The 24,548-nt window shown below is 51.3% G+C and overlaps 1 protein-coding gene across 1 annotated transcript in view; it reads right to left on the reverse strand.

The window, feature by feature from the left end:
- LRRC75A (leucine rich repeat containing 75A) overlaps nt 1-24,548 on the reverse strand; it is a 94,331-nt gene that overhangs the window by 15,035 nt on the left and 54,748 nt on the right. Inside the window, exon 3 of the mRNA XM_054847803.1 lies at nt 21,191-21,303. Coding sequence (XP_054703778.1) covers nt 21,191-21,303 — 113 coding nt within the window. The remainder of the gene's footprint in view (nt 1-21,190; nt 21,304-24,548) is intronic.

Here is a 24,548-nt window from a genome sequence, read left to right on the forward strand (position 1 = left end):
ACGCAGTCAGGCAGGGCGGCTCGAGAGGCATCGGCTCCGGTTTACTTCGGTTCACTTCTGCTCACTAAAATCCTCTCCCAGCCCTCGAACTTGCCCCTGGTGCTGACAAACAACAACAACGAAAACCCCAGGAAAAGTTTGCAGAGAATGTATCAAACGGGACGGGCTTTCACTGAAGGTCTGAGGTTTGAGGATCACACTTTGTACGGGCTATTTGTGTTTCCTGTTCCTTGACATAAGTTGAATTCCATTAATACAAAGGGGAAGAAAACAAGATTTTTGCTGGGGGGGGGGGGGGGGGGAGTGAGGGGAGAGAAGCTTCAACTCTGATCCTCCAGCCCAGATTTCTCATCAGAAACCAGCCCAAAGAAGAAAAAAAACCCTCTCCCAACTGCTCTTCCTGCAATTAGGGAGGGATCAGCTGCCAAAGTGTGTGCCTGGGGCTTCGCTTTCCCTAAACTGTTTATTTTATTGGAGCACAGATCCCATTTGGAAGAGTTTAGGCAGGCAGAGGTCCCCTATTGCCTGTGCTGCTCTGATGAGAGCCAGAGCACGGGATGCAGCCGCCAGCCTGGCTCCCAGGGTCCCTGCTTGTCCCTCGTGCTGTCTGGGAGCCGCTATCACCCCCCGATGTTCCCCTCGCCCCCCGATCCTTGGCGTATCTTCCACTTCGAGCCAAAGCCCTGCCCTCCCCACCTTCGGTGTCCAAAGAGAGGGTTTGCATCACGACGCGGGGCCCGATGCTCTGTAGGTGGATCAAAGTGAAACCACCCTCTTCTGCTTCAGTGTGACCCAGGGCGGAGGACGGACAAGCCGGCAGCCGTCCCATAGCTATGGGGTGGTGTTCTCCGGCCATGTCTAGGGGGTCAGGACCGCCCCCCCCAGCTCTCATTGCCAGCATCCTACTGCCGGACCACGGGGCACAGCCAGGCATTTAGGTCAGCAGGAGCTATGCAGCGAGAAGGTCTCGGTTGCCAAATGAAGAGGATGGGCAAAGGTGAATGCCTTTCACCTAAACTTTGGCCTTGTTACCAGTTTTCAATTGTAATTTGCACATCTATCAAGCCAGAAAAGTTCTGTTCTGCATGGCTGTCAATAAACAGACGTTACGTTGGGCAAGACAGACCTTGTACCGTCCCCGTCCTGCTTCCCTGCAGGGGCATACGATACTCACGGAGGGACAAGGCCCCTGGGGATGAGGCAGCGTTAAGCTAACGAGACTTGACCGGTGTGCGACTGCTTCCTCAAGCCCTCCCTGCGCCGGGAGATGCAATCTGCTTTACATTAACGTGCACAGAAAACAATGGGTCCTACTCAGCGCAGCAGAACAGAGAGACCATTGTAACCTCCGCTTTCATCAGCTGAGGAATAACAGGATACGACCTGATCCGCTACTAATTCCCTGCTCGTGTCTTCAAAAGAAAAAGGGATGGGTTTTGTAGCTTTCTCATATTCTGTTCCAATGAGAAGGTTTAGTAGTACCTCTGTCCTCCTCTCTCCTCAACCCTGGAGCAGGGGGTTGAACCTGCTTTATTTGCATCCCGTAGGTTCCTTTTCCCCTTGGGCACGGTTTCTCGCACAGCTTTGCTCCCCGCTCACAAAGTTATTTCATTTTAATAGACGCTTTCCATGAGCCCGGCGTCAGCAGAAAGCAGCCGCTATCATTTCTGGGGCTGCAAAGCCAACAGCAAGTGTCTTTAACCGCCCAGAGAAAACCCTCCCTTCCCCCAGCTCTTCGCTGCTTTTGGCAGATTATTTCCCCGCTAATGTTGGGGATTTCAGCATTCATCTCCCCTAAAAAGATGAAACCTGAGCTAATATCGGAGGCGAAGCTGGCTGCCAAGGCTGCCTTTTCAGCTGGGCATAACAGAGAAGTCATTTCATCTGCTGCTCTCTACAGCAAACCATCAGCGCCGCCCAGCTCCCCGCATCCCTGCGGCACTGCAAATTCTGCCGGACAAGCAGGAAAACCACAGAAACCTTCCCTGGATTGTCCCTGACTGGCAGCGCAGCCTGCTTGCTTTTCCGATAAAAGACAGGCCCCCTTATCAGCTGTATCAATAAGGCTACAAACCAACCGCCCTCTCCCATTCAGCTTTCCGAACGCAAATGTTTTGCCCTTTTTTCTGTTTTCTGTACCATCGGCGATGAGGTTTTGTGCCACTGTGCTCCGAGCTGGCTATTCGAGGGGAATGAGCAATGCTGGAGGGACCAGCACAACAACAAATCTTCCCGAGGTAATTTGTCCATATTACATGAACACACACACACACATTTTTTTTTTTTTTTTCCCAAGTCTCCAACTCATCACCTTCAGGATGGTGAGCCACATTTCAGCCACCAGCGGCCAGCATGACCCAACAGCTGATTAAATCGGGGAACGCAGGAGAGGACTCGCTCCAGATGGGCGTTTCTCTTAGCCAAGATGCTGCTGAGGAATAATCCTCATCCCCAACAGCAAGGTGAGAAGGGACCTTCACGAGAGAGTGAGCACTCGAGGAGGCCAGCACGTAAGGATGGCTTTCTCCCAAAAAACCCCCCAGCTCCCCAGCCTGATGTTAACCCTGGACAAGGGGAGGGTGAAACACCTGGAAGAGCACATCGTCACCCTGGGCTACACGTTGTTAGACAAAAGAAATCAGTCTTGGGGCTGAACGCCCGTTCCTCGGGGACTGGGATGTGTCAAAACACAGGCTGCTGCGTGTCGGCAAGATATGCAAAAGCCAAAGCTGAGAACTGAACATGGGCAGGGTCTGCCCTCTGCAATTCAGTCTCCCTTTTCTTGGAGGTGCCAACCAGCCCCTTTTGAGATGCAAAAGATCCTTCTGCACTTTCCTGAGTGCTTCTGGGATGCTCGGTCCGTGGCCAAGGGGGGTGTTTACCATTTTTCCCCATCCCATCACCCGTGAGCCAAGGGACTACGCCACGTCGAATGATGAAGTGTCAAAGTGGAAGGGGATGAGTCAAGCCTGTGCCCGGGTCACCCATGGGGTGACACTCCCAGGGGACAGATGGAAACGCCTGGTTATCAGCAACGGGAGAACCAGGGCTGTGAGAAAGCTGGACTTGAGATGCAGGTGCCTGTGCCAGGAAAGCTCCAGCCACGTCGGCTGCCATCGTGTTCGCACGCTTCATCCCAGCCCTGCTGTGACCTGCACCCCGCTGCTGACATCTCCCCATGCACGGCTCGTGGTCTTCTCCGGTCTGGCCCTCCCCGCCTTGGCTCTCCCACTCCTGCCAGCCCCACAGCAACGCACAAGAAAAAAGAAACAACCCAGATCCAGTCCAAATACACCTCGGTGCCCCTCTGAAACACTTGGTGCCCAGATGCCACCATCCAAAACCTTTGTGCCCTTCACCTCCCCACGGACGCGAGAAGCAGCAGCACTTCCAGGGCTCTCATCGCCATCCTCCTTCACGCCGCTATTTTAAAGCATTATTTTCACTCAAAGAGAGCAGCACTGGGCGCGGGAGGTGAAAACTCACCCCGACAGCGAGCCCCAAGTCGAAGTGATGGATGAGCTCACTAAACACCTTCATTTACCGCTGCTAACGATGCATGATGTGAAAGGGTTTGAAAAAAGAATTTAAAAAAGCCTCTATCAAAGCTTCATCATAAAGCTTGATTCTCCTAATTGGGAAATATAGCCGGGGGTGACAGCCACGACAGGGCTGGCTGTTAATTAGATGGGCATCGCTGCTTGGGGGAGTGATGCCTTTCTTGCACGGTGGCAGGAGACCAGCCCGGTGCGGTGGCAGCAGCCGGGTCCCGGGCAAGGGAGCCAATTGCCCCTCACCGGCTAAAAAGGGATGGAGGCAGCGGCTGGTTTAGACGAAACAAATAATCACAGGGTGTTTGGAGGACTTCCAAGGCGGGGAGGAAGCACGCGTGTGTGGGGATTAATTATTTTACCACCTGACTCCCTCGTTTAATAACAATTTCTACTAGTTGATTCCCCGCTCTGCAGCCCAAGTTGCGAGGATAGACTTAAATAATCGCCGCCACATGTCAAAAGCAAATCTAATTTCCACTGCCCCCAGAAGCAGAGGAAATGGAGGAGTAATTATTAAAAAAAAAAATTAAAAAAAAATAAATCACACTTTTCACAGTCAAAGACCTTTTCTAATCAGGCACAGGACTAGAAAACATATTCAGGAGACCACCACAAGCACCGAAATGCAAGGGGGTGGGATGGATGCTCCCTCCAAGGGGAGAAAACTATGGGGTTACTCCTTAGTTCAGTTGCAGGAGGGGAGAGGAAGGAGGAAGAGGAGGGTGGCTTAAAATGGAGGTTTTAAATCACAGGTGGTGCCTGTGACTACCTGGTATTTTCTAGTACTTCTGGCTGTCAGTTCATTTGCTCAACGAGGGAACAGCAAAGGCAATTCAAGATCTGTCAGGGTCAGTATTCATCAGTGGGGAAAAACAATGGGAGTCCACAGTTTGGTTTAATTGTTTTAAATTCTGGAGCGACCCAGATGACTTGCAGAGGGCAACGAACAGGGTAAGGGCTCATTTTACAGACTGACTCAGTGGAAAACCTTAAGCCCCTTCCAACGCGACAGCTTGCCCTGTAGCACTTACTCGGGTGGCATTTCAATATGCATGCATTATTTACAGTTTACCTCCAACAGCTTAAAAAGTAGGTCTTTGCTAACGCCAACTTCTTCCGACTGAGCAAGGTGCGACGGGGCTGGCACGGCAGCTCGGCCGGCACACAGGAAGGAGCCGCAGCCTCGCCACGATTACGCGGCTGTAAGGGATAACCTCTCCACCAGCAAAACTGCAGCCATGAGATGCCATGAGATGCCATCCATCCCCGCTCACCGACAATTACCCTTCAGCTGCACAGAGGAGGAAGGCAGACCGACCACGCCGGGATGTGCTGATGCTGGATGATGTGGGTGAAGCCAGGGAGGCAGCCGGTTACGCACCGAGAGGTTTAGTAGGTTGGATGTGTCGCAGGAACAGAGACCAGAACCAACACAAGACAGAAACCTGGATCCTAACTGGGAAGCCTTATTTGCAACGTGTCTCATTGGAATCTGCCGAACAGTCGCAGGGATAACGACCACGTTTGCATTTCCTGCGCACCGTAATGCTGTAAATGAAAGGTCTCTAATGCTGCCCAGCAAAGCACCCAAACCCAGGAGATACCAACCCAAGGGCATTGAGCCCCACTGCAGGGCATGACTCTGACCATCCTGTGATGCTCTACAGCTGATACAAGACATGTAAATCTGCAGCCCAGCCAAAATCAATGCTGGCTGATGCCTTCCTTCAAAACATCTCTGCCAGGAGTTATTTCAGGCAAGAGGAATTCCTCTGAAGAGGCACTTGCTGTTGGTAAGCAAAGGGGCACTGCCTCCAGCAGTGAGCGCTCAGTGGCCGAGGCAAATTCCCTATTTCCAAGTCAAAGTACACCAACTCCAACCCCACGTGTCCAGGACACCAGAACCAGACTTTCCTGCCGAGCCACGTTCTCCTAAACGACCATACCTGACCGCTCCCCCCACTAATGACCAGCAGCCCCAAACCTCGAGCTGACATTTTCGGATTAAACGGATGCTCATCCCACCTCGTGTGGCACAAAATCTCTCTTCCTTTGCAATTGGTGTCTCTGGCTCTCACACTCCGAGTGCTGCATCATCACACTTGCCTACCTCTCTAGGAAGCCTGCCCCAGTGTTTGAATGCACCAGTCTGGTGTGCAAAGGGGCACAGCATCCCTTGCTCACGCACGCAGCTTTGGATGGATGAGCCTTGTCCCAACAAACCCCTCCTGGGCAGTAAGGTCGCAGCACCGTGCTCTCCGGAGCCGGTGCCAGCCCACGAATAACCCGCTGGTCTGCAATAAACAGCCTGATGTATCATCTGATTTCAGCCAGATGCTTTCAACTCGCCGAGCATCTGGGAAATCCAACCAGTACTTTCACCTCCATCGCACAAAGAGGGCCCCACGGCGAGCAGCCCTGGCTGCAGTGCCCAGCAACGGTCCCACCTTCCAGATGCTGCTGCAATATTCAGCAAAAAGAACTCATTTCCGTCCCAAACTTGCCAGTCTGGTGGCCAGATAACTCTCAGTGGAAATGAAGAACAAAACGGGTGATTTCACCACCTGCTTTACCCTCCCTGTTTGGCACGTTTCGGGGTGTGCAAAATGCCCACGTTTCCCGGCAAATGCGGGGAGCAGACCCGACAGCTCTCGCTCTGACAGGTGCGGGATAAATCAAATTTCCCCGGAACATCAGCAAGAAGCAAACAGGATGGCAGCTTCTTTAACTGCCACGAACAGCATATTGCAGAATTATTTCTTAATCATAGCCCTCATAAATATTTGCTCCCCTGGATCTGCAGTGCTTCGCCTTTCCCTCCACAACAGGCATTCCATTTGCTCGCCGTTTAGTCCTGTTTTCATCACGCCAAAGGTCATTCCAGTGTCTCTGACTCTTTATATTCAACCACAAACATCGCAGCACTTTCCTTTCAAGCCTCTCGGCTTCCCCTGGGAAAGACAGGTCACCCTGTCATCTGGTGCAGATTGACGCGCGCTGACATGTCAAGGGACCCTGGCAGGGGGACACCCCGGGCTTGATCGGCATCGGAGCGCTTCTCCTCTCTGCAAGGCATCTAAATGGCTTTTTCTCCCAGGCCGCATCCTGTCTCGGGTCAGCTTCCGCACAGATCTCCTCCGAGGACTGCACTTTTAACTGTTGAGGGCTCTCCGAAGCACACGAGCAAGCAGAAATAGGTCTGCCCCGCTGGAGACAGATGAAGCAGGCAGAAAAATCCCGGTGATGGAAGGTGGGGCTCAGGACCAAGCACTGGTCATATTTGGGCTCTCCCTTAAAAGGGAGAGCGGTCTCCGACCCGTGCAGAGGAAGCGGTGCAAGCCCAAGCCAAGAAATGATCGGTTCAGCACCATCACCGCGTTACGCTGCTCTAACGTGTTCCCACTTCGTTCACTGTTTTTTTCTATTAAGACAGAAGGGCAGGGATGCGTCAGGTGAGTTACAGCCTGGAGCGAGCCTCTGTGGTTCCAAGTGAACGGCAGGGTGCTGCAGACCCTGGAAAAATCTCACCTCCGCGCTGCACTGATGCTACTACGCATCAATGCAGAAGAATAACCGTTCTGGGTCACATCGAGGTCTACCAAGTCCAGATCCTGGGTCTGGATGTTACTTAATGTTTAGGTAAAGGATCTATAGGGCTTTATTCTGTTATTCCTCCCTGGCAAATCCTCCCGGCTTCCTGTGCTTTAGAGACTTCTTAAGCCAGAGGTTGCGCCTAAACTATGGTGTTTAATGGCCACCGATGAGGCTGTCCTTAATTCCTGCCTGAACTCTCTGTGCTTTTGGGCCCTCCGACATCATTCGAAGGGGAGAGCTGGGTGAAAAAGCAATTCCTTCCGTTTATTTCCAGCCCGCTACTTGCTGATGTTGAAGCTTTGCTGTAACGTTGGCACAATCGTTCGGCGGCTTAGCTGGGGGAAGCCGGGAGCCGGCTCAGAGCATCCTCGCTGCACCGTCAGGTTCATCCCTCCCTGTTCGATGCACACATGCTGATTCGGGGATAAAGCGCACACCAGGGACAGCCTAACGCCCTGGTATTTATACCCCACTAGCCTTAATGAGCATTATTTAAAGCAAAAGCCACTTAGTGCTGTACATTACTGACTTTAAAATGACTTAGGTTTTTTTTTTTTTATTCCTCTCTCATTCAGCAGACACGTATCTTTCTCCAACTGGATGAAATCCTTCCCCTCTTCCCACCCAGCTTACCCTGCGCTGCTGACCTGCGGCGGATGATTGCTGGCCTATTCATCCTCTCCCCTCTGTTCCCACAAGAAGGACAAAACATTTCACTGAGGTTTTCGCCCGGTCACAAAACGCCAGACCTGCCAGACGGGATGTCTTCACGTTAAACAGCATTTTTGAGAAGAGGTTAATCAGATTTTCTACATAGCAAGGGGGAGCGCCGTGATGCACGGCTGGCTGTAGATAGCTGCATCTCGGCGGGGTGTCCTCGAAGGGTCGTGATTTCCCAGGGATAAGCCGGCTCCCAACAGCCAGGCTGGCGCCGGTGGGGACGGGGCAGCTGCCCAGCGCCGTGCGGGGCCAAGGCACAGTCACCGCTGGTCGTCAGCGTCTCCCTATTTTTTGGGAAGCAACTTAGACGTATTTAAGCCCAGGCTTAACCTGCCCACCCCACTCACTCAAACTCATCTCTTGGGGTGCCAGCATGGAGCAAAAAATTCTGGCCAGCTACCTTGGTGCATGCAGAGAACCAGCCCCAAAAGGTTGCTCTGGATCAGCGATCTTGGAAAATGGACTCTCCACAAAGAAAGCAGCCCCTGACCAGACAGTTTTGAAGCCACACACAGACCATCAGAGACCAAAAATCCAGAAGGCGCTGTGCTTCCAGTCATGCGTGTGCCAAAGGGAATAAATTCAAGATGCAGGAGCCCAGAAGAAGCATCATGCAGAGGAGCACTGAGAACGGAACAACTGACAGGTCAAATCATGGTTGTTTCAAACCCAGCTATAAAAGAGATATAATGTCATCTCTTAAATAACTTTAAAAAAAATCCAGAGAGTCTCAGGCTGGCAGATGTGGGAAATGCCCCATGGCCACGAAGGAGACAGAGGTGAGGAGAGAAGTGACAAAAAGCGCATTCCTGGGATACGTGCTGTAAAATCACCCACATCCAAATATTTCTCCCAACACCTCATTGTCTCCTGCTACCTCAAAAGGTTTCTTTTTTTTTTTTTTTCCTTTTTTCTTTCACCAGGGTGTATGCCTTGAACCACAGCAAACCTGCTCATTCTCCGTACCGTGCGTGGCTAAGGGCCAGATCAAACAGCCCATCGCAGCTCTGCTGGAAGACAGCCCCTTCCCAGCGTTGCAATAGTTTCCAAACATTTCTGCCAAAATATAGAAAATACTCCGGGTTTATGTATGTTGGCCGAGTGCTGCGTGTACCAGACCAAACCGAAGGTGAGCATCTCCCGAAGGAGGTGCTGGAGGTGATACCCGCGTGCCCTGCATCCTCGGCACTGCACGGTGCCGGTGCTGCCCACGGGTGTATCCGGGATTTGCTCCGCAGGGGCCAAGCCGGCTCTGTCTGTGTGACACAGGGGTTACCACCACACCGCTACTGCTCGCACTACCGGGGCAATTCATTAATAACGCTGAGGAAAGTGCTTTATCAATCCCAGACCAACGCCTTAGCAGAAAGGCCAAGCGAAAAGACAAAATGAGATAAGCGGGATGCTGAACGCACCACGGGCCGGCTGATGCTTGCGGCGGGTGGCACCGCTGACCGCAGCCGCCTGGCAGCCCCGCGGCAGCGCCGGGGCAGACGGGCCACGGCCCCGAGCTGCAAAATCACTCAGCACATCTCTGCCAGCAGCCAAGGGAGAGGGGTTTTTTTGTCTTGCTCATCCTCCCCTTGTTTTCCACTCTCTCTCCCAAAATCTTAGCTCCCTTCTGACTTCTTCTGTGTCGCTCCAGGTCTTCCCATCGCATTAAGTCATCTTTCTATTACAGGAGGATTACTCGGTCCCCGCGGTTAACCCTCACCATTCCCAGTTAGCAGCGCTCAGGCAGGGACACCCCTTCGCATCAAAGGGCTCTGCAGAACCTGCTGCCCGGCGACTCCCTCCTGCACAGCCAACAAGCAGCCCGGTGACAAGGGACAACCAGACATCAGATACCTTGCAAGACGCTTTCGGTGGTCATTTAATATTTCCAGAGGAAAGCCTGGTCTGCATTGGCCAGGCTGGGATTTGAATGCTGAACCACAGCAATATGCAGAGCTTAAATTCTAATTGCCAACCCTCTTGATACGGACAAAAGTAGGGTACGATACGCTTGGAGATGGCCTCTTTCGTGCTCTTAGGGCAATTAACAGAAATAACATAGTAAATAACGACAATATTTCTAATGATGCAGGATACACACAGGGAAAAGCTCCGCTCCACCCCAGTAGAGCTCTTATTAACAATTGCCACGCACAGGCAGACAGCAGTTGGTATTTAGTGCCCACCCCGGGAAATGAATTGCTTTCCGCCTGCATCCAGACTGCAATCATCTCAGAGACAAACAGAGCTCTGTGTTACAGCCGCAGCCAACGCACAGACAGCCGGAGGTGGCTGGGAGCTTTGCAATGACACGCCTGGGTGAGGACAAGGACAAACATCGGCAGCCGCCTGCTCCGGAGGGTCACAGCCTGTCCCACCCTGGGAGGGTGATTTCTGAGCCATCGCCAAATCGCAGCCATTGCAGCAGGTATTTAACTCCGGAGCTGGATGTCAGCGCAAGGATTTACAGACTCTGACCACACAGGTGCCACAAGGCTGCAGGCCTTAGTCATTGCGATACGACCCAGCAAAGGCTCAGAAGATCCACCGTGGCCAGGAGCACCTCTGTCCTTCACCCATGTCCTCCTGGGAGATGCAGGACCCCTGTAAGCCAGGGCCAAGCATCCCACCGATGGAGACTGACAGCCTCAGTTCCCAACCCTAGGCAGCCTGAAGAACCACCAAGAACCAGAGTTTGGCTTTTCTCCATCCCAAACACAGGCACAAAGTCTCGGGCCGTGCAGGGAGGAGCAGAGAGGTTTGGAAATTGCCTTCTTTCCCCTGCAAAGGCAGAGCGATTTGCAACGCGCCCTGAAATCACACCACCAGGCAATACCCCAGGCTGGGTTTTGTAGCATTTGTCGGAAAGCACTTTGCTACTCTGTGCCTTTTGATCTCCGGGACAGCCGCGTAACACAGGACAAAATAAAGTCCCACTGACACAGACAGAAGAGATCGCCCACTCACGGGTCCCAAAAGTCTCCGGCTCACAAATTCTCTGCTCTTCTGCAGCAGCCACCAGCACGCCTGCTGTGCACGCGCACACATACACATAGATGGGTTTTTAATGAAGAGGAGAGAGTGCATAATTCTTGCTCCAGCCTCCTCCCACCGACACGGATTTGTGCTGGATGCTCTGAAGAGACTGTTTGTTGCAGGAGCTACAACTTCTCCTATTGCCCGCCCACAAGCTGCCGGCAGCAGCGGAGGATTTACATCCACAAACATTCATTCTCTTTCTGTTTTCAAAAGGAAGGGCACATTGTTCATGCACCAGGCTTCTCCCCCCCAAAAAAAACCCTCCCTTTTTTTTTTTTTTTTTGCTTCACAAGGGCTTTGTAGAGAAATGCAAGCAGGCATGCAAGCAAGCATGAAAAATCAGCACCCGGCATTCCTCCAGGACAGAAATGTTTTGTGCCCCTGATGAAATTAGGAGTGGGATGTTAAAAGATCATTCCTAGCAACAAAATAAGGCTGCTTAACTTCTGTGAGTTCATCACTACATCGAAAACGCCCTTCTCTTTTGTTTGAGCAGCTCTCCGTACCTGGCTGCCAAATGCAACGGAGAATATCCAACCCGCAGGTAACCGCGGGTCAAAAACTGCTGCAGCCCGATGGAGCCTCCTGACTTTCCAAAAGCTGTCCCAAACCATTCGTTTGCACTTTCAGCCAGGTACTTTCAAGATTATTTCTAATGACTTCACATCAGAGGGTCTTAAGAGAGCAAAGGGGGGAGTTCAGGCTGGCTCCCAGGTGTAAAAGAGAACCCCGAAAGCCTTCTTCCTTGGTGAAATACGTTTTACTGGTGTGTTTCCACACCTCCTTTAGTACCACGGAAAACAAAGCAATGCCATGGAAAACAAAGCAAGCAGTAGTGCTGCAGCTGGAGGGGATGAACTGGTTTGGGAAGAGCCAAGATGGGCAGCCCTCGGTGTTCGGGTTCTACAAACGGGAGCTGGGAGCTCTGTCTCCCACAGAGGTGAAATACCTCCAAGTTACTGCTACGCTGACCCTGAAAAGAAGGGAGAAAAGCACATTTTCAGCTGCTTCCAGCAGCAAGGGACCGTGCTAGAGCCTTACGGGGCTCCGCCCAATCCCCAGCAGCATGCCGTCTCAGGCACGCCTGCCAAACTTTCCCTATTCCCGCTCCTGTTGGATATTTTGGCAGGTTTTCAGCGTCACGCTCAATGCTCCGGTAATGCTTTTTGCAAAGCACTGGGCAAAAATCCCAGGGTGGCACGGGGGGATGTGGACTCCCGCATCCCACCACGGCAGGATGCAAAGGCAACGGGAGATGCTTGCAGGTAAGGAACGAGGGGTCCAGGAGAGGTGTTTGCGCTTCCCCTTTCCGAGCTAGAAAGCGACGTGCTGCTTTTATAACTTATTTATTTATTTCTTGCTCAGGAAAAAGCAGGTTGGCACACTCTTCCACTCTGAAGAACAGGGGGTTCAGCTTTCCATGCAGACAGGGAGCAAGGTGGCCTCGTCCCAGGCACACAGCACCCTTCTGCGGGGAAAACCTCTTGGGAGAAAACCTGTCCTCTGCATTTCCCCTTGTGAAACTGATTCCTGCCTCCATAAAGCAGCAGTTACGGCCCCATCCTCCTCTCTGGCACGGCTGCTTCAGCAGTACCTATTTTCCCAGCCCACAGGTCCATAAACCCAAGCTCAAACCCCGAATGTCCCACATGCACCATGGGCCTGAGTGCTGGGGACAAGGCAGGAGCTGGAGGAGGATGAATCAAGCGGGATTTTTGCCTGCAGCAGTATTTTACGCCACGCTGATGGAGCTGGCACACGATGGACATGGCACGCTGTGACCACCGGACCAAACCCTGCAGGTACCACGGGCTGGAGGTATCGGCCCTTTGAACCAACTCCAGGAGGGCTTCCCTTCCATCCCGGGCTACCAAATATCCTCCCGGACTCGTTGCTTCATCAACAGCTGCTGCAAAACACCATCTCGCAGGTTTAAACTCACACTTGGTTCCTACCCAGGCGCTGCGGTGCGGGAGGGGTGCAGCAGCGAGGGGAAAGGGTTGCTGCATTTTCTGCCCTGCTTAGGCTGGGAAAATCAAAGAAAATAAACATGATATTCTGTCTTTCTTTATCATGCTTAGCCCTGTAATTTGCACATATTACATGGAGAAGTAGCTATTACGCGTAGGCTTTTACACCCTCAGTGCTGTTCCCACTGAGGCAGGGCCCCAGGCAGTAATTTCCCTGCAGAAATGTATGGCAACAGAGGAAAAAAACACCCATTTGCTGTGTTCGCCCTATTCATACCAACCCTCACAGAGCGACAGAAAATGACAGCTACTGTCGGACATTTTTATGATTAAATATATCCTCCATCTCAGAGAATTACAACCCCTTCAGTACAACTTTCCTAACCCGTCCCGAGAGAAAAATGATAGCTTTCAAGCCGCAAAACTGTTTGAGATGGGGAAAAAAATCAATGCTGCCCAAGTGGTGAGCCACAAGCCAAAACGCGTGAAGCTGCCAGACCTGCTTTGGTGAGGAATGAGGGGCTCACCCTTCCCAATGACGTATTGAGGTTACGCACAAGCAGAACATCCCCATGGGTGCTTGGTTCGGTCCCTTAGGTGTGTTAAGAAAACAACAAAATTGAAAATTGAGCTTAAACTTTAAGAGATTGAAGAAAATAGGTAGCTAATATTTGGGTCCTAAACCCATACGCAGGGCCTTGAGAAGAGACTTGACTTTTCCAAATACAAAGACCTCAGTGGTTCCCGGCGTGCTCGTGCCACCTTCTTCAAACACTGCAGCTCCTTCTCTTCACTGACCTTGTCCCTTCCTGTCACAGTTATCTTAAGAACCCAATGGCTACCATGGTAAAACACAATAAATTAGTATAAATAAGATTGTTCCTCGAGTGCCTTCGGAGCAATATCATTTCTCTGCAGACTGACGTGGTAGAGCAATGCATAACGAAGCAGGAATGCGGTTTAGCATGGACTAGCGCTGCTTGTCGAGCAGGGATGAAAGAATACTCTGTTTAAATCGGAATTCAGCTGAACAAGATCTTGTGCAACAAGGCAATAAAGGGGCTTTTGGACTGGAACAAAGGAGAGATGCAGCCCAGAAAGCTCATAAATGGGGTGGCTGCTGTTAAGGGATGGAGGAAATGCAGTGGGGAAAATCACAGCAGCAGAAACACAAGAAACTGTGAGAAGTGAAGGATGTGGCATCCCATTGAATGCACGACGTGGCATCCCATTGAACGCACGACGTGGCATCCCATTGCAGCGAGGCAGTGACAGGTCTGAACCCAACCCGCTTTGGAGCCCCAGGCTGGGCAGCGCAGAGCGACCATGCCCACTTCTTGCATCGGAAGGATGGATGGTTAACGAGGAGGTAATGACATCTTCATTTCACCAAGACACTCAGCTGGATAAAGGTATGTATCTGCTCCGCACTCCGTAACCAAAAGCTCCCTGCAGGAGGGAAAGCCTAGCTGGGTACCTACAGAAGTTGCGTTTATGGTTGGACTCAAGGATCTTAAGGGTCTTTTCCAACCTAAATGATTCTACGATTCTCTTTGACAACAGGACTTGGCCTGCAGGGTTCAAGCGATTGGTGTTCACAAGCTAAACATGAAGAATCCTACGAAGCTGTGCCTTGCATGTACAGTGCCCACATGCAGCAGGCAACGTGCAGGCAGAGCTGGTTTCCACGCCAGCACATACGACTCAAAGAAGGGCAACTCTTGGATTTAGGAAAAAGAACACAAATAAATTATATTCCTGGTGTTACCAGAGCCAGCAAAGAACGTTGCCCTTATTTAAGACATTGTTTAGACCAACTATGGGCATGGTTCATCTTTTATGTACATAAATTCTTGGGAAATAATTAAGATTTTTCCATCAGCCGTAGGAATGAGCTCACACACGGCTGTGGGAAAGCCATCCAGCCGCTCTGCAGCGCTCCCTGCAAAAAGAAACAGCCAAAAGCCCCTTTTCCTGTGAATCCTCATTGGGCGCATCGATCTCATACCAGGGCTGACATTTCCCTCACCCCCACGCTGTGCTAAACACTCCCAGCTGCCGCCCACATCTGTATCGCGTCCGAACCCAGCATCCAGGCTGGCCCCGCCACCAGCAAAGAGAACCGGTGGCAAAGATAAGAGAGATGGCTAGAGCTAAGAAAAGCCTCTGAAAAACCCGTGTGAATTGAGAAAAAAAAAAAATTAAAAAAAATCAGATCCTTACTCTTCACATGTCCCAGCACTGGGGTGGAGGATTTGCGTGAGCAGGGAGCTCTGAAACTCAGAATGGTTTTAGAAAGTGAAGAAAGCGCCACGTTGGATCACCCTGGTGTGGACCTGAATCCCCACCGCCGTAAGCTCTGTACCAGGCTCAGGGCAGGCATGGACTTCTTTTGGGGGGTTTCTCGGCTTATTGCAGAGCAAAACCAGAGTGCAATGGAGTGTTAAAAAAATCCAGGGATTTAGGACCAGATCAGCCTCATTTAATTCCAGTGCTCAAACTTAGCTGCTTGACCCTAAATTCTTCCATGCTTTGCACTCCAGTGACACAGAAAGGAACTGTGTGCAAAAAAGGGTTTTGCCTGGTCTAAAACGGGGCTAGATTCGGAGTTACAATACGGAGCATCCATATTCCTTCAGACGCTGCCCACTGCTCAGCCCGGCAGGGCAGGTACCACCGCTCCATCCCCTCCCTGGTGCATCCCCGGCTCCTCACTATCGCTCCTGTGCACAGTGGCAACACGGGCAGCAAATAAAGGAAACGCACTGGCCGCGACTCTCCGGGGATGCGAAAGACGCAGCAAAGCCACAGAGGCCGCTTCCCCCAGGAGACACCTCCTCCTTCAACACAAAGTGCACAAGCCCGTGCTCCGAAGCAATTACAGGCGCGCGGAGCTTTGATTACCAGTTTTGTCTTTGCGATGCTGAAGGCGAGCATTTGGCAGCAGGAAGAGAAGGGAGATTCCAGCATCTAATTCAACACTTGCTAGTTAAACACTGGACTGTAATCATGTCCCTAGGCAGAGCCAGAGACATACAAATTACTTTAGCAGGCTGTTTTCATCCTCCTGCTATTGGCTACCCTACCAGGCAAAATGCTGATTTTCATCCTGGACGTTTAATATAAATATACATGATTCAGAGGGAGGCACAGAGAGGGAGACAGCAAGCGAGAGACAGACAGATTGATAATATGCAAAAAGAAAAAAAAAAAAAAAGGTCATTTGGCAGAGGTTTGGGTGCTCTGGTGCCAGGCAGCACGGCAGAGCAGGGCAGCCAAGGCTGAGAGCTTCTCCCTCGATTTGGCTCCTTCTGTGCACACACAGGCTGAACGTGATGCCTGGGGTGGGATGAAAACGGAAAGCGCTAGCCTCCCCCTCTGCCTACGTGGCAGGCTGCCTGGCTGTAGCACCACCGACCAAAAAAAAAAAAAAAAAAAAAAAATCAGCTCCAGTCCTCTCTGTCATCTGTCCCCATCCTCCTCCTCTGGCTGCTCCGCTTCTGATTATCACCTGTAATGAATACGGCAGGTGAGGAGTAAAGAGAAGCAGCTTTCCCTTGTAATTATTTTGCCACATTTCTGGGGAGACCGATTACAGCTGTTTGGCTTTGCTCAGCGCTCGGTTGTGCGGGGCTCTCGCTCAGTGCGCCAGTGAGACCTCGGCCGAGGTACCAGGGGGTCCCAAGATGGGCTGGTCCAGGAGAGGCTGACCCCAATGCCTGCTGGAAATGCCAAGGGGCATTTAGTGAAAAGGGATGCCATCCCGCTAAAAATTTGACTGTGGGTATCCGAGGAGGTGGCGATACAATGACATCCAGAGGCAGCACACCTCACTGGCCCTGAACAAGAAGAGAGAAACATCTCACTAGTGTCTGAGACCCCCTTAACCCCACAACCGAGGAAACCTTTTAATCAAAGAGAGGGATCAGCATTGCACTAACGCATCCATCTCCTACAAATGCACTCTCCGCCGCTCCCAACTGTAGGGATAATTAAACTCCAACTCCTTCCCAAACCCTTCCAACACGTCTAACCCAGCTGCAGGGGACAAGGGACTGTGGAGCATCAGGAGACGGGCGCAGCCATGAGCCCAGAGAAACGATGCCTCTTAATGAAGCCGTGGCACAGATTACAACGCTTGTGTTTCTGCTTGTTACGAGTCAGCGCGCTAATGAGCACGTCTCTGGCAGACGGGACCCAGGAGCGCAATGCATCATGAAGATACAGATTTCTAATTAACAAAATATTTTTGAGTCACTTTGCAGCTCTGGACCGGGAGTTCTCCACGACAGGCTCCACCAATGCTTGCCGTTGTGCTGCAATCCCTAACTGTCAGCAGGGAGCCAGGGACAGAGCCAAAACACTCATTATAAGGTCAAGAATCACCATGCAGGAGACCAGAGACCAGGTTTCCACACGGCCTTACATGCTTCCCATGGATGGATCCTCCAGGCAGGTCACAACATGGGAGTGGCTCCAAATCATCCCTTTCTGACCCCAAAGTTGTCTTGCAGGAGAGTCAGAAGACTTCCTCTCCAACAAGGAAGAAAGAAAATTAAAAGAAAGAGCAAAGGATGAAAGAGCGCGAAGAAAAAGGAGAAGAAATGGCTTAAGGAAGTATCATTTGCACGGTGCAGCCTGCGGACGTTACAAGGTCGGTACTGCAGGGAGAAGGAGAGGAGGGAAAGGAAAAAAACATCATCTCTTCTGCAGCAGCCCCTGTCTTGTTCTCCCGAGCCCAGGCCGGGAGCGGCAGGAGGAGCAGCCTCAGGGGTGGTCCTGGCCAGCTGGGTTCACGGCCCATCTCATCCCAGCAGGCACCACGTTCTCCTCTGCAGAACTCTACGGAAGGTGATTTCTCATACCTTGTTTCCTCAAGGCATCCGGGCTCCCACACAGCTCCCAGGAGGACACCCCGGTTTTAGGGCTCTGAAGCCCCCAGAGCAGGCACCGCTTTCTGCCTATAACCCCCGCTGGGGCTGCTGAGAGGAGTCACCACACGCCGCACCACGGGCACCGCCATGGGCTTTCCTGGGACCTTACTGACCTCCCATTGCAAAGCAAGAGTAATTCCAGCGAAGCCGAGGGATTTTGGAGTCTATGAAAAGGCGGTAAGAGGAGACTCGAGCCCCAAACATCACTGCTATCACCATGACAGGCCTCTTCTGGGAAACAATAGACAGGCGAGATGAAACAGGCTTTGAAAAATAAACCCCTGCTGTGAGCGAGGTGACGTCTGTGCTGCCCAAGCTTTCGGCTTTAATTTTCATCCTCCCCCAAAGAAGAGACTTGGCAGAGGGGGCAAAGGCTTGCGAGGCACCCGTGAACCTGCTTTCAGGGCCACCCGAGGACCGCAGGGGCATCCACAGCCTGCAGGAGCTGCAGCTCTTGACGTTCATCCTGCCGCCGGTGCGGGCAGGCTCGTGGGCTGATGCTGCCCTTTCTGTGACTAATTCATACTCTGTTACATCACTATTGCAACACAGCAGCATGCGCAACCCAGTGCATCTTCCAACGCTTTTCCTTAATAACCCACGATGGAAAGTACTGAGAGTCCCCTGTGCTCTGTCCATATCAGAAGCAAAGGCACGTTGTCACAGTTGCAAATTTAAGCCAGTTTCCCCCAAAAAACCCAAGGACAGAGCCTCTCCTTTAGAAAGACAGCTCTTAACACCAGACTGACCGCTGGCTGCGTGGTGCAGGGGGTCACCGAGGAGCGTCTCTGAACATCAAGGAGAGATATCAAGTGAGCCCCAGGCTTGTAAGAGGAGCAGTTAATCCAGAGTCTGATCCCAGACTTCCCAGACACTGGGCTGCACTGCTCCTGTGCGGGTGCAAATGGGGATTTTACAAGGGTAGCCTCCAATAAATCAAAATAAACCATATCCTAATTACGAGGGTCATCCGTAGCTACTTACCAAACACCTTCTCCACAGGGACAAAGTCAATCCCCAAAAACCGGCACACAAGGGGGGAGAGGAACTTGAGGAACAGGAATTTTGAAGAAAGTCCAGGAATCACTTGATTTATTGGCTCTGTTTAGTTTCTAAATGAACAACAACTGGCCCAGCAAAGGAACAGGACAAGATGCAGTATGATAAAACCAACTAAACTAGAGCCAGCTACTAATTACACCCCAGAACAGAAGTACCGATGGGTTGTGGATGGCCAACAGACGCACAAAAAAGTGTGAAAACCTAACATTTGAAAATTCCTACATCTGACAGCAGGGCTGGGTCAAGCCAACGCCGATACCTGGGAACAAGACCCCGTTACTCCCTTGGAGGCATCGCAGGGCACTTGCAAACCCCAACCCAGAGCAGGGGGCTCTGGGGAAACACCCGCTGGTCGTTCATTGTGGAAGGAATTACCCACCAACTAACTTATACACGAGACTGGGAGCATCCCTAACGGGGTAACTGCTAGCGCACAAATAAAGCAGTGGGTGTTCAAGCACAGGGAAGACAAGACAGATGTTCTCTCTACTCTCTACATAGTCTCAGTATTATGGCATTTAAACCTTAGCAAAGGGTTGAGTTCAACTTCTAGCAAAGGGTTGGCTTCAACTTACAGCCGCGTCCTAAACGAGCATCTAACCCAGAAATCCAGGCAAATCCCATTCTACAAACCCTTGCCGGGGCAGAGCCAGCAGCCAGCACCACGTGTTTGCTGCCCCGGGGTTGTTGCCATGCGGTCAGGGCTCGTTTACGGCCAAAACCTCATCCCCGCTATTAAAACCGTGAAAAACCTCAGCTATTTCCCAGCTCTTCCAAGGAAAGGCAAACATTACAGCAGGCTTGTAAGATAAAGTCCCGCAAATCTCTGGCACGTGGACATACTCACACAACTGCTCCAAGTTGATAATGAAGGACAAAGATTGGTAATTAAAGACAGAGTGGCACAAAGCGCTGCTTTAAATTTTTTCATTTTCAAGAATTTCTTGTCTTTTGGGCTGTAAAGAGCTCCCCACTGCCGCATCAGCGTAACTTGTCCGGATGGCATGACAAGGGGTGTGCATTTCCTATTCTAATTAAGAAAAAAAACCATGAGGGTAACTGAGCCCCCAGGGTCACTATCCGGCTCCGTGTGCTGAGCCCAGCCCATGGGGTACAGCCTCGCAGCACACAGCCGCAACACACTCCCCCTCCATTTCTGCCGCTTTACGGGAAAGAGCAAATTCTAGTCACCAATACACCTTAGAAACTCTCAACGCCCGGTTACCACAGCTAATGGACCAGAGGCATTCCTCCCCGCCTGGGTCATTAAGGACAACAGGGCGCAAGGATGCTGAGCCACGTCTCCAGGAGATGGGATCCTAATCCTATTTGGCCCTTATTTCCTCGCGTCTGTTTTCCTTTTGTGTCCATCTTCTTCCCCTCTTCTTCTCTTTTCAGACTGTGTTTTTTCACGGGATTAGTCTCCACTATGGCTACAAATAACAGCTGCCTCAACAGGAACCAGCGCTCCCTCGGGATCATGAGCAAGCACCTGAATACAAATCCCAAATCTGCCAGATTGTGGTCTCTTTTGTATTTCTCATTTCCTTAAACAAAATAATAAATATATAATGCATAACATCATGGAAAATAGGGAGTCCTTTCCATTCCCATCAGCCTTATCCACAGATTTTTCAGCTCCAGGGATCCAGGACATCAGCAGCCGGGATGCTTTGCTGAGGACCGGGGTCGTTTACTCCCTTTTTTAATCAAGCAGTTCCCTTTATGTAAACACGCTGCAAGCCACGGTGCCTGTGGTGACATGTGCCTGTACATTAATTGCCAGCTAATTAGGACGTCTTGGAGCAGTTTGTCTCCTGCTCTCCAGTGCCCAGCATGGGGATGTTGGGCAGATGGATGGTTCAAGTTTTCCAGCCTGTTCCCCCTCCCTGGGCACCACCATGTTGCTCTCCTCTACAACTGGGATGCAACGCAGAAAGGAAAATAGAAAGGGAGAAAAACGCCTGTGGGTGAGCATGAAGCAACCTGATAACACAACCGTGCATGGGGGAAACGCTGGTGAGATCGGAGGCTACTGAGGATTTCGGAGGTTGTGGCAAGCCGAGAAGGTTTTGACCTCCCGGCTCCCTTGCAGCGCTGGCCGATGGTTTTAAGCATTTTCCTTCATCACGGTGGATTTGTTCCTCCCATCGCTGCAGGTGTGCAACAGGCAGCTCTCACCGGCACCCACATTTGCACACCAGGGCCAAAAGCATCACGGAGGAACACCCTTCCCAAGCCCGCGGGTGGCCCCGAGGACACACAGACCAGGGAGGGGACAGGGACCCACCGGCGCGGCAGTGGCTTTCGAAAGCCGACTCACCAGGACTGTGGCTTCCTCTTCATGATGCCCTGGCGTCTCCACTGCGAGTGGGGGCTGAGGTGGTAGGTGAGCTGCCGGCAAAGCTTCTCCATGGCCCCGAGGGAGTCTCCCTCCTGCAAAGACAAGGGAGGCATGCCAGGTAAGCTGTGTGCTGCATTACCGTGATGCCCGTGGGATGCTCCGACCCTGGAGTGGCTCCCCACAAGGAGCTGGCAAGTCATGAGGGACCGCACTAAAAATTATATAGGAAGGGGGGAACAGAAACTCCACTGATTACTGAGATGCTGCAAGGACGGGGCGTTTCACCAAGGGCCACCCCACCCCGCACGTCCATGGACGTTGCACTGGAGAGCGAACGCAGGGGTGCACGAGTCCTGCCTGGCTAAGGGTGGCAAGGTCGCCTCTTGGCTGCGGCGCTGGGGTTCAGGGAAACCGCACAGCGGGGTGGTCTCTTTGCAATTCATGCAGCAGCAGCAGCGTTATCATTTGACACTACGTAATAGATTTCAGCACTAAAGTTTTACAGAGATTGATTAAATAAACCAAAGAACCCATCCATTACTGTCAAAACTGCTTTACAGAAGAGCAAGAACTGTGAAGATGGAGAACTGATGGAGATCCTGGGAACAGCGCTCATCAGAACCTCTCAAAATATATATTTGTTTTAAAAAAAGAAATTTCAAGGAAGACAGGAATTTTGGTGGAGTCTTCTCAATTCTGATGAAAACATCCATGCAAAAGGACAGTGGCTTGGATAACTCTAACTCCGAAAGTTTCTAAGAATTTGATTCTAGAAATTTTTGTTCCTAAAAATAAAACAAAATACCAGTATCTGGACTGTTCAATCATGTTTCGTTTAAGATCTTTATATACTAAGACATGATATGACATCCGATAACGTAAATCGCCCATCTTGCTCTGCCTGGCTCGCTCTCTCAAAGGTCACAAGCAGCGATTAACCTGACCTAGAGAATAATAATGATTAAAAAACTCAAGATGTGACAATTCGTGGCATCTGCCTGATTTTATGAAATTGCTGCATCACGAAACATCTTAAGGAAGAAACAGAAACCGAATAGAAAGCCCTAAAATAAGCAATCAGCCTGGGCTCTTCTTGCCGCTGCTCTTCACTCACGCTGATCGCTCCAGATGTTGCTGTGTGCTGGGACAGCCTGGGCAGGGATGCTGAGGAAGATGCTGCGTCTTCCTTGCCTGGACACCCACGTACTGCTGCCTTCACGACCTCCCTTCGAGCAGAGCCGCGAGCTGCGCGTTTCGTGCAGCCTAATTTATGCAATGTATTCTCCCACCTCACCTCCAAGTCAGCAGAGCGGGACCGGCCTTATGAAGACATTATAAATATTGAGTTAACCAAGGAGCAATAGGGATTTTGACAAATCACCTCTGGGTGTGCAGGGAAAAAATTACAGCGGGTTTTCTCAGGGTAAAAAAAACCAACCACAAAACCAGGACAGAAAGGGCATATCTGCAAATGGCTGGAGCAGAAATATCAGCGTAGGACTTGTGGTCTTTGGCTTCTCTGTTCAATCCAGCCTGCAAGACGCTAAGCTTTGACAGAAATCGGGGTAGTTTATTCCCAGACGTGTCCAAGTGCCTACGTGGACACTAACATTAATCAAAAGCTGATTTAATTCAGGGGCGACGCTTGCCCAGCTCCATCTGCGCTAACCGGCAGCGAAGCGATGGCACTGACGCTCAGCGTTGCAGTGCGGGGGTTTCAGCAGCTCGGGTAGGGACTCTGGATCCACAGATACCAGCAGGCAACATCGTGTCAGCGCGAGCTGGGCACAGCCTGAGTCGGGAGCCATTTCACACTTGACACCCGTACCTCCTGATTCCCAGGAAACATGGGTTTGAATCCCACAGATTTCAATGGGACATCAGCCTCTGCTAAACCTCAGGCACGCCAAAATCTCTCCTCTCGCTGAATACCTGCAGCAAGAAATATCTACTGCTCTGGACTCAGGGATGGATGAACCCAAGGAGGCTCAGCCTGTCAAATCAGCACAGGAAAAAATAATAAAAATGAAGGTTTTATTTCATGTTTTCCACTGGAAGGTCTGGAAACGCATTGCAGCCGTTCTTTAATTAAAGCCTCAAAACAATTTGGGAAGGCAACGGCATAACTGCTCTCCATTTGCTTTCCGCCAGCAACACCTTCCTCGCTGTGTAACTAGCATCCCTAATATGAGGAGAAAACACCTGCCCTAATTTTTTTTTTTTTTTTTACCTTTGCATAATACCCCCAGCAAGCTGCCCGGTGCCATCAGCTTTTATTTAATCTGTTTTTTTCAGCTGTTACCCTTGCAAAGCATTGCAACAGCCCCTGAAATAACCGTGTCCACCCTCAGCGCTGCGCAGCGGTTTCCATCTCCGAGCCCTCAGTATATCGTGTGGAAAAGCTCTTGTTAAAAATGAAACAACGTCCTAAAATGCTGTGGAGTAAGCGGCCACCATGTTGCGATTCAGCGCTGCAAATTGCCTCCAATATAATCCTGAAAGAGACAATTAAATTTGTCTCCAGTATTATCCCAACAACTCAACTGTCAGGGAAGTGAAATGATTTTTAAGAGGAACGTGGCAAAAAATGCAGAGACAATAAAAGAAACAAGTTTTTGCTGGTACAAACGCGGCAGGACCATCTTCCCTCTGCAATAATAGGTTTTTCCCCAAGCGGTGTGCTCACGCCGGCCCTCGGTGCGCAGCTGCCAGACCTGAGCAGTGCGTCCAGATGGCTGGTGGAAGCTCACTGGTGAACTTCAAATCAAGCCAATCTCTGAGAAATTCAGCCCAAAGAAATCCCCTCAACAGAACCCGGCAAATGGCCCATCAGCACCGATACAGCACATCGAGGGCTCCAAGGGAAGATGCCAGAGCAGGGCAAAGCGTATCGTAATCCTTAGCTCTCCACCTCGGTGGCCACAGCCAGCTCACCCTTCACACGGTCATCCCCACCAGGCCACTCTTTCAGCCCTTTTTTCTTCACGAGCAAGCTCGACACGCGGGCCCTGCAGGTACTGGGCTACTTCTATTTGGGGGGTTTAAAACAGGATTTAGAGAACGTGACTTCTGCACGCAGCAACTCACGCATCTCCTGGTCTCGGTACCGTGTGAGGGTATAAGCCAGCCACAAAGGTACGGTCCTTCCCACACTGGTCTCTGGTGGTCTGTAGATAAACGCCCCGGTTTAGCACTGGGATAAATACACAGCCCATTTCACAGCCTTCATAAAACACGCTATTCTGGGGTCAGGCTCTTTTCTTCTGCACATCTCATTCCCATCACTGCACTTCACCTGCCCATGGGTGAGACGCAAACCTCTCTGCTTCAAGACCCC

Source organism: Grus americana, chromosome 19 (genome assembly GCF_028858705.1).
Source record: "Grus americana isolate bGruAme1 chromosome 19, bGruAme1.mat, whole genome shotgun sequence".
Classification (NCBI taxonomy): Eukaryota; Metazoa; Chordata; class Aves; order Gruiformes; family Gruidae; genus Grus; species Grus americana.